Source organism: Triticum dicoccoides, chromosome 4A, assembly GCF_002162155.2.
Source record: "Triticum dicoccoides isolate Atlit2015 ecotype Zavitan chromosome 4A, WEW_v2.0, whole genome shotgun sequence".
Lineage (NCBI taxonomy): Eukaryota > Viridiplantae > Streptophyta > Magnoliopsida > Poales > Poaceae > Triticum > Triticum dicoccoides.
The window spans coordinates 319,998,627-320,018,130 of NC_041386.1; the positions used below are offsets into that span (position 1 = coordinate 319,998,627).

The 19,504-nt window shown below is 43.0% G+C and overlaps 1 protein-coding gene across 2 annotated transcripts; it reads right to left on the reverse strand.

The window, feature by feature from the left end:
- Positions 1 to 3,717: 3,717 nt before the first annotated feature.
- Positions 3,718 to 16,929, reverse strand: LOC119285845 (villin-2-like). Of its 2 annotated transcripts, none has more exons than XM_037565179.1 (24): positions 16,690 to 16,929; positions 15,882 to 15,989; positions 15,685 to 15,784; positions 15,519 to 15,587; positions 15,185 to 15,421; positions 14,929 to 15,106; positions 14,712 to 14,844; positions 13,877 to 14,036; positions 13,647 to 13,800; positions 13,465 to 13,565; positions 13,212 to 13,370; positions 12,835 to 12,903; positions 12,689 to 12,757; positions 12,285 to 12,422; positions 11,402 to 11,530; positions 10,066 to 10,213; positions 9,925 to 9,935; positions 9,694 to 9,834; positions 9,488 to 9,613; positions 5,088 to 5,144; positions 4,878 to 4,976; positions 4,591 to 4,789; positions 4,317 to 4,501; positions 3,718 to 4,211 (listed from the first exon to the last, which is right to left on the reverse strand). In XM_037565179.1, exons 2-24 carry the CDS (start codon positions 15,935 to 15,937, stop codon positions 4,098 to 4,100), a joined length of 2,832 nt encoding a protein of 943 aa, XP_037421076.1. In that variant the 5' UTR covers positions 15,938 to 15,989; positions 16,690 to 16,929; the 3' UTR covers positions 3,718 to 4,097. The 2 variants fall into 2 exon arrangements, with proteins under 2 accessions (XP_037421076.1, XP_037421077.1); XM_037565180.1 differs by lacking the exon at positions 16,690 to 16,929 and adding an exon at positions 16,656 to 16,674.
- Positions 16,930 to 19,504: the final 2,575 nt, after the last annotated feature.

Sequence of the window (19,504 nt, forward strand, 5' to 3'; positions counted from 1 at the left end):
AATACACTAACATTCCATAGTTGTTTGCCTACAGTACCAGTGTACATGGTTATGGCCTGTAGCCCATTGATGTTAGCCTGCCTAAATTACAGATTTATTTGAGTAATAAAAAGAAGAGCACAAAAAGGAAAAACAAATTCACTTAAATTTGTTAGTCAAGTCAAAACCTACGGGAACCTGAATTTTTTTCCGGTTAAAGATATACTAGAGGCTAACGCGCGCTTCGCCGCTCCGTTCTTCAGTCGTGGGATTAACTCTTTTGTACCTAGTAGACTATGGTAATCGGTTGCCTTGTTTAGATTTTATCTGTGTTGGCTTGTGTTTAATTTATGTTCTAGCTGTGTTTAGTGTTTGTATACCGTGTCAAGTTACTATTAGAGACACTGTTTGTTCCAAAAGGAGAGTAAAGTTGTTTGGTGCATGGTTATGGTGTCTTTATACGTTCCGGTTTTGGTGTCAGCCCGTGGTGGTTGTTTGAGCCTTTCGGGAGCTCCTATTTCACATTCAAACTGTGGAATTGCTGATATAGTGCTCACATGGGCTGCCCCACGAAAGCTCTCGTTCGCTAAGTTTAGCTCCCTGCTCCTCTCGTGTGCTTAGTTGTTTTCCCGCTCACCCCATGTCTAGCTCAAAAAATAGGCTAACTTTTTTAATCAAATATTTTAGCTTAATTAACAAATGTCCAAGGATTTTTAAAAATATGGTAAATTTTAAAATCATGAATTTTAGAAAAAAAATCATGATTTTTTTTTAAAAAATGGTCACAATAAAATAGGTTTTCAAACTTTTTAAAAGTTCAAACTTAAAAAATGGTCTTGAAATTTAAAAATATCTGTGTTTAATATTAATGAATCCGAGTAAAAGTGAATTTAAACAAATGTTTGTTTTTTAATGTTTACAAAATTTAATAAGCGCTCATGAATTAAATGGGAAAGAATAAAAAATAAAAAAGAGAAATAAACTTTACATCAAACAACCTTACAAGCAGGGCACTCAGTGACCCCATAATCCCCGAATCACCAGAAGGCTTCAAATCATGGGAGCTTAATATCTCTATAGATTTAGGTGCATAAGAGATACTAAAATTGTGAAATGTGTAGGGTAATCTATCTTACGAATCACCCAGGAAAAAAGTCTTAAGATTACTTGCCAACAGAAGAATTAACCCTTGTGGCTATATCCTACATCATAATTCAGATCACAAGAAAAGATGGATCAGGTTGTTCCCCTCAGAAACTATAAACTGACTTGCATGTAGCAATCACAAAGACTACTAAATCAGTCTATAAATTTGATTGTACACATTCATGCAATATTGTAGAGAGAATAACATGACTCACATGAGCTTACAAAACTTTGCTGTTGTACTAACCTCGCTCCATCAGTTTTCTCATGCTTTATAATTTAAGCATTGTCCCTTATTTCAGTCAGGCTACAGAACAGAATCGAAGACAAGAGGCAGGGGACAAACAGGGGATTCCATCCAGTGAATATGAAGGGGATACATACCTCTGGTGTAGCCGAGGCAGGCGAAATTGGACGGTTGGACAGATGGTCTTCGATTAGCCACATGTTGAAGTGTATATGTGGATTGTCTGGATGGTTGGACAGATGGATGGATGGAAGTCAACATGTGGCTAGTACATGAAGCTTAAGTCGACACTTCTTCCTCCGGCGAACTCGACGCTGACATTGTACGTTGTGTCAAAAAAGCAATTTGGATAGGCTTTGATGGAGCTTATGGTCCAAGGACGCAATCTGATGGAGATTCCAGCCGAGGACCGCTCCTTCTTATAGCAAGCAACTCAAATCCAGGTCGGGCACTCCATTGCTAGGTGTTGGACAAGGACACGGACTCTGATCGTCCATCCAAATCACGACACGGGAGCAGCTCGTTGGAGATTGAGAAGGATACGACGGAGGAGGCCGGAGAGGATTGGCGGCGGCAGACATGTCACATTGAAGCGCACCCGCGGCCGGCGTACCCACCAGAAAATGTTCCCCCTTCTGTCCTCCATCAAGCGCAGCAAGGATGGCTGTCCGGCAACAAGGGCACCGCCCATGAACCTCTCCTGCTCCGCTGGCACCGTCCCTGAACCTCTCATGCTCCGCCGCGTCGTGCCTGAACCTCTCCCACTCCGCCTGCCCCTTAACCTCTCCTGCTTCGCTGCGGCTGGAAAGGAAGCAGGAGACGGTTGTAGCCGTCCGGTGACAAGGGCTCAACCAGCTTCTCCCGCTCCGCCGCGCCGCCCCTTCTGCTGCTGCTCCGCCCAGCTCCGCCCGCACCTCACCTTTTTCAACGAACCGTTTTTATTAGAAGAAGGACTACGGTTGTATTAAAAACACATGGGGGTTTAGCAAAAGCGCGACGACAGTGAGCTGACGGGCAGAAGCGATAATCGCTTTATTATTAGGGAAAGAAAGAAAAGATGTTTGTACAGCAGACCCACCCTATTCTCCTAACCTCATCCTATCCCCCTCCCCTCCTCTCACACACACAAAACTTATCCATAACAATATTCATATGAAATTTCCATATCCATTTCCATATATACATGCATGCATATATAAATTAATTTCATTATTCATATGTGTAGAGGTGCATATGGTACGCAAATAAGAATAGGATAGATATGTCAAAAGAAGGTCTGATTACAACTATTCATTGTTAAGTTTCATGCACTAGTTAACACAATAAAAGTCTGAACTAATGGAACAGATTAGACAATCCGTACACTTCAACACCCCTTCTCACGTGTGACGCGAAAAGACGATACGTGAATAGACTCATAGATATGACTCCAGAGGACTATACATGGGCACAGAGGGGGCGAGGGCAAGATTTTTTTGATAAATTGCAAAAGTCAGAACTTGAACTCAATATCTTAGCCCCTGATACCATGTTAAGCTTCATGTACTAGCCACATGTTGACTTCCCGTGTCACATGTGAGAGAACGTGTTGAAGTGTATATGTGAATTGTCTAGCCCTTTCCATCATTTCAGACTTTTGGTTCCATTGGCTAGAGTCCAAAATGGTGGAGTGCGTCGCCGGGAGGGGAGGAGCGGCCTGTGGAGACGGCCGGAGGAGAAGCTGTCGGGGTGTGGGTAGGTGTGGGCAGCACAATGACAGTGAGGAGGCGGCAGGGGATCAGTATGTATAAGAAATAATTCAGGTCAGATCAGCTAACGAGTGCTTACGGCCGGCAACTTGGCAAAACAGTCCACGTGGTTAAAAGAAAAAAAAATATCTTACAAAAACTATGCCAAGTATGGTAATGTGGGAGCTTGACAAACTCGGCGGTAATGTGGGAGCTTGACAAACTCGGCCCGCCATGACAGAGTACACAACAACCGATGTTGTCGCCACATGGCACAAACTTTGCCGAGTTTTTTTTTTTTGATTTGTTTGGATTGCTTACCACATGTTTCATGTGGTAAACTTTGCCGAGTTTGGCCTGCAAGAAACTCAGCATAGTTAGTATAAGCCGAGTTTATTTTGCTTACCGAGTTCCCTTTACCTAGCTCTCAGCAACGGAATGCCTCTGCCAAGTCATTACCAAGAACCGTACTCGGCTTACGTTGTTTTTTTTCGAGCTCCCGCAGTTTGACTCTCGGCAAAGATAACAACACTCGACAACGACCAATTTCCAAGTAGTGACACACAAAAAATACAAGTCTAAAAGGCAGAAGTATATTTTGTCAAAAGAAAACAAAAGTAAAAGCAGAAATCTGGATATGAATTTGTGTCATACATCTCAGTGCCAACATAGCATGACCATCAGAAACGAAACGACGCCAAGAGCGGCCCTTGTTACAAATTTGAGCATGGAAATAGTGTACACAATGTGCATCGACGAAGAATAACCACGAGAAGCTCAGAGTAATTGATGTAGGGACGACCCTTGGACTTGCGTAACGCAGATCATGTAGGAATAATATAAATAATACTGTACCCTATAAAACTTGGGGAAATCAAATCAGCAGATAAACCAGCAGCAGGTAGTCTCGCGTCTGGAACATGAAAAGACTGCTGGGCATGCATGGGCTTGTTCATGGAAGAGAAAACTAGGATGCACCGGCCGGAGAAGGCTATGCTTCAGAAAAGATCCGCTTTTCTTTTCTGCTGTTCTTGCTTCCACCTTGGCTGCTTGTAGAACTCCTCCTTGCTCATACCAAATACAGTCTGGAATTCACTGTCCGACAAATATGTCTGCAAAAGCATATATAGTGGAATAAGCCTTTGAAATCCGGCAGGTTATAGATTTCTATGGCCGACTTTATTATCATTAAAAAAAAGGCTATGAAAATGACAAACCTCTCTGCGCTTGTAATCTATTCCACGGACAGGGTCGGTAGACTTTGATATCAGACGGTCATAGCTGAAGACTGTTTCACCACCATTTTCGTTGGCAGTCTCTTCCCATGATACGTCAGGCTCAGTTCGCTCCCCCTCATCCACCATATCAAATTCTGAGGACCCCGCTGCTTCACCCTCTGCATCTGTTAATCAGCTCAAGTTGTTAATACGTACAGTATTTGGTATCAATCAAGATGAAGAAACAAGAACGTAAACACAAATCTCCGCTTACCAATGCGGGGACTTTCGGCAGCTAAAACATTAGACAATGCTGAAACAGCAGCTGCTCTCTGAGACCCTTGACCTGCACGAGATTGTGATTGTGGGCTTTTGGGTTTCCCTGACGTATTGAGTGCAGATGATAATGCAGCCAATGCCGAAGCACGCTGAGTAGGTCCACCATCACCAGAGCTTTGAGGCCTATCAGTAGACTAAAGAAGATCACAACATTAGTTGACTTGTCAGATATGCATTTTATTAATTAGTTAATAATAGTTGGCTAAGAAATGCTTAACTTACCTGTTTATCCTGGGAAGATGGATTAAAAGCGGATGAAAGTGCAGCCAGTGCTGATGCCCTTTGAGTTGGTCCACCATCACCTGAGCCCTTAGGCCCGCTCTGCAAGCAATTATTAACTACTTTACAAAACTGAAATTGGCTTTACATTTCCAAGTACCTTTTCCATAAACAATAGAGCAAATACTTCAAGAGAAAAAAAATGTAACTTGCCTCTGAACGCATTCCAAACATAAGTGAAAGTTTCTTCTGAAATGAATTCCCGTGAATCTGTTTCAAGGGCGAATTTTATTATAAAACATCCTAAAACAAGTGTGAGAAAGGAAAGTGGTACGACCAAATGTGATAACACAGGCCAGTGTAAGAAATCAAGGAGAAATAGCAATGCTGGCATTTACCACAGCGATATAATTATGGAGGCGAGATAGAAGAAAGAAAAAGAACAGTGAAAAGGGTATAGGGTAGTTCTATCACTTCAACAATCCTCCTACTGAGTTTTCAGGGTTAACTTAACTTACAGGTATAGAATCACTTCAACAATCCTCCTACTGAATTTTCAGGGTTAACTCAAACTTACAGGTATAGAATTGATTGGGTTAGTTTAGAAAGTTGTGAATGTAAACCCCTAAAATCTAAATAATCCAGCTCCCAGATATATATTTTTTGGACAGTACCAGAACAGGAATGCCAGCGGACTTGATAAGAGGAGCAGATATTCCATGGAACCATGATAAAGTCTGGATAATTCTGGTACCTCCAAAGTGACTTCTCGAGATAGTCTATTTGGCCGCTCCAAACAAATACGACACCGGCTGTAGGATGATCTCAAGTAGTGTCGGTTAAAAACACATATTTGACTTCTTTAGGAACTTATCAATTGGTTCTTAACCTTGTTAACTATTCTCCCAAGCAATCTTTGGTAATGGTGATGATTTTGCTTGATTCTTTTAAGCTCATGTAGTAACTGCTAGAGTAGGTGGTCTGGTAGAGCTAGTAGGCAATGTTTCTCATATTTCCTTCATTTCACTAGATTGTCCACAACCTTGGGATTCTCCATTTCAAATAAATGTCCATTGAGATAACCAGGGTGTAGTAAGCTTCTGCAATTTACGTATGCCGTTCATAGTAATTTTTTACAAACTTTTTCTTACATTAAATTATTTCTTTGATGTGTATGTGGTGGGCTAGGGATAGTTATAGTCAAATAGCGGAGTAATATACTTTACCTGCAAGCTTGCAGCCCCAGCAAAAACTTATGACTTTAAGGTTTTCAATACAAAGCTCAGCCATAACAGCCTTTGCTCTAAAATAAATATTAAGGTTTTGAATTAAAGAATACAAGCACTGACAACTTACAGGAAAAAAACACTTTACATACATGTAATGCTCATGGCACTTTTTTTTTTGAGACTATGGCTGTGGGAGCAGCTCATCAACCGCGGAAAAAAATCATCTTATTTTACATCAAATTCAAATTTGTATTCCCAAACGTTTCTGTTTTCTTCCACCAGCTATCATATTGTCACCACTTTGCACAATTTCTTTATATGGACGAACATATCCATGTTTACAGTTCGTCCAATTATTTTAGTTTTGATATCTGAGCAGAATTATGTCTAACCTCCCAAGTCCCTTAGTGGCTTGTATTAACCAATATTGGGCCAAATTAGTGAAAACAAAGTGTGTACACCAACTGCAGTTACTTCCCAAGATTCATAAGTTCCTGTGGATTAGTTTTCTAGATTCTTCACGTCGCTCACTTTGAATAAGGTACTGCACCTCCTGTGGACCAAATTTGTGCTCACTGCGATCACGATTTACCATATGCTTTCCCTTGAGCTCCCTCCATGGATTTTCAAGACCATCACCGAGCTCTGCCATATTTTTTTCTGGAGGGGCACCAAGGAGGCAAAGGGAGGTCATTGCCTGGTTGCTTGAGAGCTGATTTGCAAACCATTGGCATTCATCGACTTAATTATCTCAATAAGGCTTTGCAGATTCGCTGGCTCTGGCTTCAGAGAACTGGGCCAATCAGGGTTTGGCCCAGGCTATCACCCTCTATCTCCGAGGAGGCCACACAACTCTTTCTTGTGGCGACCAAGTGCACGATTAGCAGAGATGATACGGTGAGCTTTTGGCATGATAGGTAGACTGAGGGATGCAGTGCTCACGACATCGCACCAAATTTATAACCATTGGTGAAGGCTAAGGTGGTAAACGGAGATCAGTGGCGGACGCTCTAGCAGAGGGCAAGTTGATTAATGATATCAGAGGGACCCTCACCTTAGATGTGATCATTGAATTCATGGAGCTATGGAGGCTTATCCAGATGACACCGCCGCTGAGAGATGTGGAGGACAGTTTCACTTGGAGACTGATGGCATCCGTGAAATACACAACCAGCTCGGCCTACCAAGCTTTTTTCTTCGGTACAGAGGAAGCGGACTATGCTAGTGTGCTATTGAAGAATGCTGCCCCTCCCAAGGAACAGTTCTTCACATGCCTTGTGATTAGAGATCCACGTTAGACAGCAGATCGGCTCGCCTGAAGTGGAATGCAACACCCACCCTGCTGCCTGCTTTGCAATCAGGCTGCGGAGTTCATCGACCATCTCATGGTGCAGTGCTCGTTTGCCAGACATTTCCGGGGTTTTTTCCTCCGTGGCTTCAGACTTGGGAGCTTAACTCCAAATATGAACATCAACGCGAGAGAACGGTGGTGCTCGATAAGCAACAGGTTCGGACTAAGGTCAGAGAATTGACTTCTATCATAATAGTGGGATTCCACAATCTTTGGTTAGAAAGGAACGCCAGGACTCTCTCCCCTCTCCCTCCCGCCGTGCTCCCACGAGCACCTGGGGGAACCCTAATCGCCGCTGCCCCTCACCTCCTCCCTCTGTTCCTCCCCTGCCGCCGCACAACAGTGCCGCCGGGCAAAGCCTTCGTCTCCCCTCCGTGCGAGATCCATGGCTGGCGTGGGTCGGCCGCTCGTCCGGGGGAGGGGGCCAGCGGCGTTGATCCGGATCAGCGGTGAGGGCGCCTGGTGGCGTCGCGGAGGCGGCTAGGCTGGCATTTGCGGTGCGGCGGCTGCGGCGGCTGCGGCGGATTCGCTCGGGCCAGATCGGGTGGGGGCGGGCCGGCGCGCACTTGGCGGCGGCGGCGGCGCGCACGTGGCGGCGGTGGCGGCCCTGTCCAGATCAGATCTGGTCTGGCAGGCGTGTGGGCGTCAGGCGGTGCAGGGGTGGGCTGCGACCTGGTGGGGTCGTGGCGATGGCCGTGGACCAGGGCGGCACGCCTGCTGCTGCTGGCGGCGGTGGTGGCCGGCCAGATCAGCTCGGATCTGGACCATGGCCGCCGGCGGGCGGCTCGGGGCTGGCCCTCAAGGTCCAGGTGTGAATGTGGGCTGCCACGGCATGGTGGTGGCTCATGGCGGTGGTCCGGGCCATTCCACGGCGGCGGCTGGTCTTCTCCGGCATCGTCCTGTCGGTCAGCGGCTCGTGAGGTGGCAGGTTGGTTGCGGCGGCGGCTGGCTTGTTCTGGCGGCGGCTCGCTCGTAGGCGGCATGTGTCGGCCTTCGACCCCTCTCCTCATCATACGGACGCTAATTTCATCGAAGGGCTGTCCTTCTCCCAGCTGCGGTCGATTGTCGTCTTGAGCCCGGTGCGGCAAGACCGACCTCGTCTCGCGCACGGTGCAGACCGAGCTCGTCTCGCGCACGGTGCAGCAGGACCGACCTCGTCTCGCACACGGTGCCATATGACCGAGCTCGCCTCGCGCCCAGTGCTGCACGACGGGTCGATGGAGGCCAGCTTTGGCCGGCCTATTGGGTCTCAGCGCTGGGGGCTGCCCAGGGGTGTGAAAGGCGGGTCCTTTCCACTCGTCTCTTTCGCTGGGGTAGTTGCGGATCTCAGGTGAGGTGGTGTCAAGGTCTTGGATGCCAGGGCGGCGGCCTTGGAGGTGGTAGCGCGGTGCTTTTGGGCAGAGCACGTGGCTTGGTGCTGCCCGGTGGCCATGGCCGTGTGGGCGGCATGGTAGCCGGGGTGTGGCGTTCGGTGGTGGTGAGTATTGGCCGGGCTGAAAACCTGTTCTATCTTCGGAAGGACCGACAGTGGCGAAGCTCGTTCCCTTCGTGAAGGCGTCGTCGCGGCTCTCACTGTCCGTCATGCTGCTCCAGGGGAAACTCTGATCCTCAGATCAGGCGGTGACAGCGCTCCGGTGTCGTATCCTTCCTGAAGGTGCCGCCTTGAAGCCCACGGTTCATCGTATGCGGCTTCATTTCTTTGCGGTGGCGTGTTCCCGGTTGAGCCCCCGGTTGCTCTTGTAGTGCTAGGGGTGGTGTTGCTACGATCAGCAGCTATGTATCCTGCCTTGGGTGCGTGCGTGTGTTGTGGTGGCATGCGTTGTACCGGGTTGTTGTTGATCGTTGCTATGTATATAAAGCGGGGCGAAAGAAACTAAAAGACAGGAAAGATTTTCATATACGAAGCCAGCAATGCCCCTCAAGTAAACCGTTCAAAATATCTGCTACCCCATATAAATGGTGATAAATAGAACAGAGTTAGAAGTGAGAGAAAAAAAAAAGTAAGATGCAATTGGTAAATAAGAATGGCATACCAGAGATCTTGTGTTATCCCAGGAGAAGTATGTCCTAAAGAAGCAAGGTTCATTCCCTTCACTGACTTTATAGAGAGGCACGTCAGGAGCAAGACCTTCGAAGGTCACCGCATGTTCTATGTATTTCTGCGGAGAAGTGGTTATTTATCTACGTTGAACGGTACTAATACAGATGAAAACAACAAAGATAATACTTCATATTATACCTCGCCAATTTCAAATGCCATTTGTTTCTCTTTTGTGTCCACACACTGACCCATCCAGACAAAGACTTCGGCATGTGTGTCAAGTACCATCACATCTTCAGTCAACAGATCATCTTGTGAAAAATTGTAAACTTCAGTTACCTACAGATACAGAAGCTTTTTCAAAATTTGCAATCCTGAAGAAGTGCTGGAGCATACAAAATTTAGGCTTCATAGAATAAGATGACAAACCTCCAGCTTGCCTGATAAGTGGCGCGACATGAACAATGAAAACAACACAACAGAAGATGATTAGGGTACTTAAAGAACATAAACTCCCAAAGTAGTAGCAATAAAAAAAACATATGGATTTAAGTTCAGGATAGAACTGACCATTCCTAAATGAGAATGTGTAGAGATGGGGTTCTCTAACAACATCCTGTGTGGCATTTTTATTTGAGTAATCCTGTTTTCCACCAAGAGCAGACCAGAAAGAAGAGCTTTCAGTTCCCTCCTTGCAATGTTTGACAGCAACGCCAGGCTGTGGTTTGGAACACATCACATCGCATAATTATAGTTAGCAATAAGTAGCTGGAAATTGATGGAAATATCAAACGTTCTGTAGTAAGAACAGGATATTCGAGGGGCTTGACAACCAAGTCAGCCTCGTTTGGAAGCAGGGATTTGCCCTGTTTCCTTCTGTAGGATGCAACTGTTTCCTACAAAATGCCCGCGTTCCAAACAGGCCTTATCTGTGACAGCAATCATGTTCATATTATTTCATATTCTCTAATGTTTTACTCATGAAGGTCAGTGTTTTTTTAAGTGCTACTCACTCCGATCCATATTACTTGTCGCTCAAATGGATGTATCTAGCACTGAAATATTTCTAGATACATCCGTTTGAGCGACAAGTAATATGGATCGGAGGGAGTACAAAATTTACGACAGAAACTGTAAACAACCATCTTAATTCAAATATTGCATTGCTTTCATGCAATTTATTAGGTAGAAACAAGTACCCTTCAATCAAACAGACAGATTTTGTGTAGCCTTTCCAGTTGTTTGTAACTTCAGTGTCACATGTGCAACTGGTGCATCTGTTATGCATAGTGGTTTGGTTTTAATATCAGAAATTGCATGAAAAGGCACTTAAAATAAAATGAAGAAAAATGTAGCTAAGAGCACTTTGGTATTTCTATACAAATTTGCTCATATTTGGCCACTTACAGCTCGAATATGGTAAAGTTGTTAACATGAACTACCTTTAGATAAACTTGGTCAAAATAAGACTGGTATTGATACACTGTTAAATTTTATCTTGAAATTAATTCTTCTAGTAGATTAGTCCAAATAAAAATTCGGGATGATTTTTTTCCTCTCCAGGTTCACCGTAAGTTCTGCAGAAGTTTTTCATTCCAGGTGAACATGTCTCATTTATATCATAAGGATCATAGTACAAGTCACGTACATACCGCCCTTACAAGAGTATATGGGACTCATGGCCACACACAAACACAACTAGATACAACTCAACAGATGTCATCTCATTTGATCTAAGGCCTAGAAAGATATTTTATGAGAATGAGAAAATGTAACATGAGCTTCACTTTCACAGATTTATCAAGTTCTCAATAGGAGCACAGCTTATCTTTTTTTTTGTAAACACGAAATTGCACTAACTAGAAAAGACAGAAGGGAAATAACAAGGTGGTATCTTTTTTCATACCTTCAAGAACTCAGCAATTTTTGCAGCCCACTGTTGTTGTTCATAAGAACTTGTGTTGCCAATCCATATAAACACTGAATTTCCAGATTGCAAGACAAAACAATTCGTGGAACTCAAGGATGTTGACACCTATAAAATTGTTACTGACAAGTTAATTAAAGGTAGCAAACGTTTGATTCGTACTACCTAAGGTTAGTGGTAAATATGTAAAGTTTTTAATGAGCAAAGTAAGCTAAAAGGTCATTCTGAAGAACAAGAATGTGGGCGACAGAGTTTTATTATCGGAAAATCAGTCCAATCTCTATCTCCACTATTTAGAAAGAACATAAGGTTGACGTTTGCTCTTCTTTCCTTCGTCCAAACCCCCACGTATGGTCAGCCCTCCCTCCTCCCAATTTTGATTTTTTCCCACTCCCATCTCTGGTTTTTCCACTGGTTTTCCCTAGTGCCCATTTCAAATGATTACGAAATAAAATCCATTTTTTCATAAGCAATCACATTAACTATAAAATGGCATGTAAGTCACGATGATTGTGTACAAAAACTCACCAAAATTTTAACGCGCAGATGCACAAATGATGGATGCGCAATCACAGGTTAACCTACTATATTTACTTCACAGCATTGCTTCCTAACAGCACGGGTAAACCACAATACTATGAATTTTTCACTGTTCACCATTACGGTACTCTATTATGAATCATTTATGCCAAATCATGAAACTACATTTGAGCAAAAAGAATCTCAGAAGCTAACTAAATTCTTAGTCATTATTATGATATGTCATCTTAACAACATAAAAATAAGCATTAAATACAGTTTCATAATTCCAAGAAATATTATCATTTTGAATCAAATAAGCACAGGTAGAGGTAGACCATACCTCATCGACTTGAAGTGTTTTATTGTTATGAATTGATGTTCCATTAATTCTAACAAGAGCGACACCAGTGCCAGGATATGTTTCATCTGGCAAGCCCTTCTCTTGTACAGAATTCTTGTACCCACAGCTGATTCCACCCTGCATGATTTTAGTAATATAAACTTAGTTGATACTTCCTCTGTAAACTTTTATAGGACTTTTTAGATCATACTTTAGTGATCTAAAAAGCCTTACAAAAGTTTACAGAGGGAGTACTTGACAATGTAAATATCTTCAGCTATACAGATCAATCCATAGTTTTTTTTTAGAACTATCAGTCCATAGTTTGCTCCTCACAGGATAGCACTTATTATGAACCCAATCAGTATACATTACTTGAGTAAGGTAGGAAGTAGAGACCATACCTTAAGAATAACCATGGGCTGGAAAAGAGCAATAAACTGTGGAGGCTCCTTCCCTTCATAAATACGACCCTGCAATACCAAATACAAGACATGTCAAACTCCTTTCTGGATATTTTGTGCAAATTGTCACGACATAAATACAGTACCAGAATAGGTCTTCCTTTCATTGAATTCCAAATTGTATTAGTTATTTGAAGAGCCGTATGCTGATCTTCCTGTTAGAAATAAATCACAGAGTAAGTTCACAGTTTTGTGGTGGGGTGGGGATTAATAACAAACCTAGCATAGAAATAACTAATTGTGCTGAGAAGAATAAGAATTCATTAAAAATAACAGAAAGGTCAAGAAGAAAACGTGCAATACAATCAATCAAATTTATCATCACAATGATGTGGTGATCACACGCAAAGTAAGAAAAGGCACAAAAATATGGGGCAATCTCGAAAAAAAGACGAGAAAGCAAATATAACCAATAGTAAGGTGCTGTGTATAAAACATTTGAGAACGGTGAAAACCCAATTACCAGTATACTATTCTTCCCAATCCAGTAAGTTAGATAGAATTCTTCTCTTTTGTCACCCGAATGATATGTGTAGAGAACAATATAACAATCCCCGCTATGAAATTTTCCAAGATCTTCCTTCGGAAGAGCAGTCTTAGCACTGCCATCAACACACCATACCTGAAATATGTGCACAATGTTTTTATGGCACTTTCCTGTTTCCAGTTGTGGTTATTAAAATAACATGTAAATTGTGATGCATGATAAGCAAAACCTCAAGCTTTCCACCGCCTTCTAGCAAAGGAAGAATTTCCTCATTTACTGCAGGGCTGTTTTTTGAGGCTCCCTTGACATCACCTTTTTTCTTCAACAGCGCTAGAGGAGAACGAAGTATTATCAACACCAATCAAAAGAGGAACTTTTTAATATCCCAATGTACAATAAAAAATAAACTACCTGCAACTTTTCCTCGGCCATCCTCCCCGCTGGCTCCTGCCGCGTTAGTTACAGGCCACGAATCAAATTTGGACTTGAACGTATGGTCCTCATAACCTTGAATTACTTGAGTTACTCTTGTTGTCTTTGGCCTATTTTGCTTAACAATGAATTCCTGCAAATCAAATATATAGATAGGATGACTTATTTGAACAAGATAACAAGCTCAAAATGATGTCCTGTGCGTTTACCTCAACCGCCACACTTGCAGCTTTCCTATCATCCACATGTGTTACTCGACCAACCCATACATATAACTCGGACCCGCAGTCAAGTAAAAAGCATTTAGTGTTCTCAAGAATTGATTTTGTCAAAACGGTATCTTCTAACGTCAGTTTACCATTATTGACACTGCAAACATAACAGTTGACATGTGTGAAGACAGTTCAAGGAATGAATACAAAGTTGAGACTGAAAACTTGTAAAATAAATCTAGCGTACAATGGGGCAAGCAGACCTACATATATAGTACTCCCTCCATCCCATAATATAAGATGCTATTACAACCGATATACTCCATATATAGTACTCCCTCGCATATTGGTTGTAATAACATCTTATATAATGGGATGGAGGGAGTGATAAACTTTACAGGTCAACTAGAAGTCTGCTGCCCATTCAGTAGATATTACTTGACTAACAGGAAACTGCAGAAACCTATATAAAGAGCAGGCTAATCTAAGAAATGGTAATGAAAGATATCCGAACACCGTCCAAAGGATTTTAGTTTCAGCATAGAGTCGAGCTATTTCAATGGCTACACTCTTTAACCATAAACTTCTATATGTGAAGTTTCTGTTTTACGAAGAGAGGTACGAAGTCTCCAACTTCTCAACCTACTGACTCACATCTCACAGCCCTCACTTCTGACTCTCCAATAGGTGTAACTGCCTTTTGTAGGTACAAATATGTAATTCACTATAACAATGCATAAGTTCAAAATTGATGAGTACCTAATTGTTGGTTAGTTTGATGTTGCAATCCTTTTACAATTATTTCAAAAAAAAATTATCCTTGTAGAGGTACCTGTAAAGCTTTGTTGGTGTAGCTTCAAGAATAACATCATCATCACTTATAGCTTTCTTCCCTATTGGTGCAAAACCACCAAAAACCACCCAGAATTCACCGGAATCTGATTCTGCTTGCAATTTTCCATCATCTATTATAAAAAGCAACTATAAGTAAATACGTTTACTTGCTTCACTATGTCACAAGTATTTAGTTAAAATGTTGGCCATCTCACCAACAATTGCAACATCACAAACTCCTTCATGGTACTTGTCCTTTAAATGTTGGATCACTTCCAGTGCTTTGGCTCTTTCTTGAATATTGGAGTTAGCACCATTGAATTGATATATTTTCTTTTCAGTATCTAAGATAAAGACATCATCGTGGTTTAGTGAGGAACGAGCAAATGGAACCTGAATAAACAAGACACTGTACGATTAGTTCTTGATATGTATTTCTGGAAGCACCGGAAGAAAGGAAATGTATTACACCTCTTTAACTCTGATAGCTCTCTTTCCTTTGCAAATATACAGCCGTGTTTCAAATTTGTCCTCCTCTGGCTTTCTAAACCCAGAAGCAAAACCTCCCTCCATGGGTATAATGCATGGCTTGAAGTATGATAGGAACTTATCAGATTCATAGCCTTGGGGTTCCCTGTGCTGGACTGCACGACCCCCAAGCATGGAATCAAGTTCAACTGTCTTGATTGCTGAAGTGCCAGCTTCATCCTGTATGACAAGATATCAAGTGAGGATGAGGACTGAGCTAGAGGGAAATGCCATTGTGCTCGGTACAGAAAAGGTTTTGGTATTATAGAAGATGTACCTGACTAGAATCTTTCCCAATCCAGAAGTGAATGTCAGAGAGGTAAGCACCGCCCCTGTTACAAGTCGTCTAGCAGAAATATGAAAACCAGTAGTATTAAAAAGGGTATTCTTGGTGAGAAGAAATAGGAATTCAGAAAGATTCCTCTGAAAGAAGAAACAATCACCTGCAGAACAATATATGAATCTCCACAGTAGAATTTACCATAATCTGACTTTGGCAAAGGAACTGGCTTAAAATCTTCAATCCGCCATATTTCTGTCCCACTGTAGTGTTGTTAAGGGGCATGCAACATAAAGAGGCAAGGGAAGTATTGGGCGAAAGCAAAGCAACAGGGCCTATTTGAAGAAATGAAAAGGATACGGTTTTTGGCCAGCTCCTTGAAATGCAGGATCAAGCACCTGTTTTGCACTTGACATTTAGAAGCAACCTTAAAGGGGACTCCACCACACAACACCTGGAACTTGTATACTGAGAAAGGAACCAGAGAAACACTATAGTTAGCTCATATAGAAAAAGGAGAACTATAGTTACTCTATATCCTAGATAGACATGGATTTGAATAAAATTAATAAGATACGAACGATATTAGCAGCTGGGAGAAAGGAATCAATAATGTACTCACTCCGTTCCAAATTACTCGTCGCAGAAATGGATTTATCTAGAACTAAAATACATCTAGATACATCCATACCCGCGACAAGTAATTCGGAACGGAGGGAGTAGTAAATAAGAGAAGAGCAGCCGTGACAAATCACGAGGCATGGACTGCAGTATTTCTTGCTCGGACCAAAAACTGCAAGTCTGATGAGAAGACCTGAACCTAGGCATGCATGCGCAGAACCAACGACCATGTGTGGGAATCGCATTGAAATATGTAGGCGATCGGAGACGCAGTGATCAATGTCCGATGAGCTCGGCCAACCGGATCATTGACGACAACTGACCTATATCAGACGTTGGCCGACCGCTCACATTTAACCAATTGCATTTAACCCCTATTCCTGACGATCGGTGGATGAAACAAACCACAATCCCAGCCTCGAAACGTAGTGGGGACCTTTAATCCCACCCGAAATACGACACGCCGGCCGGAGCCACACACACTAGTGGGATCAAATGACAAGGAAACTAAACCTTGGCAGCCCGAGAATCGACGAGAGATGCATACCTTGGAACGATCCCGGTGGGACGGGGCGCGAGGGATGGATAGATGGGGGGATGGATGGAGGTGGCAGGAAAATGCGGAGGCGAGGCTGGCTAAATAAAGGAAGGAAGCGGGGTGGCGCTAGCTATGATTTGCTCCCGTCCTCCTCCTCCTCACCACCACTCTCTTGTGTCGTGGGCGGGCGTGTGTGGGATGGAACGGAGATCTAAGAAATACAACGCAGCGGCGTTTCGGGCCTGGCTTTTTTAAGAAAACGCCCCCTGCCTATTTATACGGCAGCGGCAGAGACGGAGGAGCGAGGGAAGGGAGATGGATGCGGAACTCTTAAACCGGCAAATAGATCCGCCCGTGCGGCCCTGCGGTTGAAACGCTGCTACCCACACACACACACACGGTGTGTGATGATAAACACTTTTCTTCTGACTCAGAGCTTTATTTTATTTCAAAAAAGAGCTTTATTTTATTATTTTATATTTTGTTTGCGGGTTGAAAGAAATTTTTGCAAGATGTTAGGGTTACAATCGAGAGACAGAAACTCCTTGATACATTATGGTCCTTTATGTAACCATATAACAGTATCGTATTCTATGAGATTATACGACACCAGTCGATCTGCTACCATATTTTAAACACGTTTATGTTGGGAAACGTTGCATGAAAACAAAAAAAATTACGCACAATCAATGATCTATCCATGAAGATGCATAGCAACGAGGGGGAGAGTGTGTCTACATACCCTCGTAGACCGTAAGCGAAAGCGTTTCACAACGCGGTTGATGTAGTCGAACTTTTTCTTCGCGCTCCAACCGATCTAGTACCGAACGCACGACACCTCCGCGTTCTGCACACGTTCAGCTCGGTGACATCCTCTGCCTTCTTGATCCAGCAAGACGGCGAGGTAATAGATGAGTTTCGGCAGCACGACGGTGTGATGACGGTGATGGTGATGTGTTCTCCGTAGGGCTTTGCCTAAGCACTACAAAAATATGACCGATGGAGCAAACGGTGAACGGGGGGCGCCGCACACGACTAAGACAATGTTCTGTTGTCCTTGTGTGGCATCCCCTCCCATGTATATATAGGTGGGAGGGGAGGAGGCAGCCCCTAGGGCGCCCCAAGAGACCTGGCGGCAGCCCTAGGGCTCTTGCCTTGCCCTGCCCCCCCCCCCCTTTCCATATATAACTGAGGGGGAAGGAAAGAGGGGGGAGAGGGAAGGAAGGGGGATCCTATTCCTCTCTTTTCTTTCCCTTTCCCCTCTTTCCTTCTTCTCATAGGCCGGCCCATAGGGGGTTGGTGCGTTTCCCCTCTTGGCCCATAAGGCCCATATTTTTTTGCTAGGGGTGCCCGAAAGGGAAAGTTTTGTTTTTGCCACTCTAGATTTTGCCAATTTTTCTTATGCCACTTTAGATTTTGACATTTCATTTTTGCCACTCTTAGTTTTTGACAATTATCACAATTGCTATTTCCATGGCAAAAGCAAAATTTGCAGAGTGGCAATTGTGATACATTTCAAAAGCTAAGAGTGACAAAAATAAAATGAAATTATTTTGCTTTTGCCATGAAATGTCAATTGTGATAATTGTCAAAAGCTAAGAGTGGCAAAAGTGAAATGTCAAAATCTAGAGTGTCATAAGGAAAATTGGCAAAATCTAGAGTGGCAAAAACAAAATTTTCCCTGCCCGAAACCCCTTTCGGTGACCCGATAAGTACCCGGCAACCCCTGAAACACTTTCGGTGTCCGAATACTATCGTCCTATATATCAATATTTACCTCTCGATCATTTCGAGACTCCTCGTTATGTCTGTGATCTCATCCAGGACTCCTAACAACATTCGGTCACCAAATCACATAACTCATATAATACTATATCGTCATTGATGACCCACAAGTATAGGTGATCTATCGTAGTCCTTTCGATAAGTAAGAGTGTCGAACCCAGCGAGGAGCAGAAGGAAATGACAAGCGGTTTTTAGCAAGGTATTCTTTGCAAGCACTGAAATTATCGGTAACAGATAGTTGTGTGATAAGATAATTCGTAACGAGTAACAAGTAACAAAAGTAAACAAGGTGCAGCAAGGTGGCCCAATCCTTTTTTAGCAAATGACAAGCCTGGACAAACTCTTATATAAAGCAAAGTGCTCCCGAGGACACATGAGAATTGTTGTCAAGTTAGTTTTCATCATGCTCATATGATTCGCATTCGTTACTTTGATAATTTGATATATGGGTGGACCAGTGCATGGGTGCTGCCCTTCCTTGAACAAGCCTCCTACTTATGATTAACCCCTCTCGCAAGAATCCGCAACTATGAAAGAAGAATTAATATAAATCTAACCATATCATGAAACATATGTATCCAAATCAGCCCCTTACGAAGCAACGCATAAACTAGGTTTAAGCTTCTGACACTCTAGCAACCCATCATCTACTTATTACTTCCCAATGCCTTTCCATAGGCCTAAATCATGGTGAAGCATCATGTAGTCGACGTTCACATAACACAACTAGAGGAAAGACAACATACATCTCATCAAAATATCGAACAATACCAAATTCACATGATTACTTATAACAAAACTTCTCCCATGTTCTCAGAAACAAACGTAACTACTCACAAAGCATGTGCATGTTCATAATCAGAGGAGTATTAATTATCATTAAGGATCTGAACATATGATCTTTCACCGAATAAACCAACTAGCATCAACTACAAGGAGTAATCAACACTACTAGCAACCCACAGGTACGAATCTGAGGTTTTGAAACAAAGATCAGATACAAGAGATGAAATAGGGTTTGAGAGGAGATGGTGCTGGT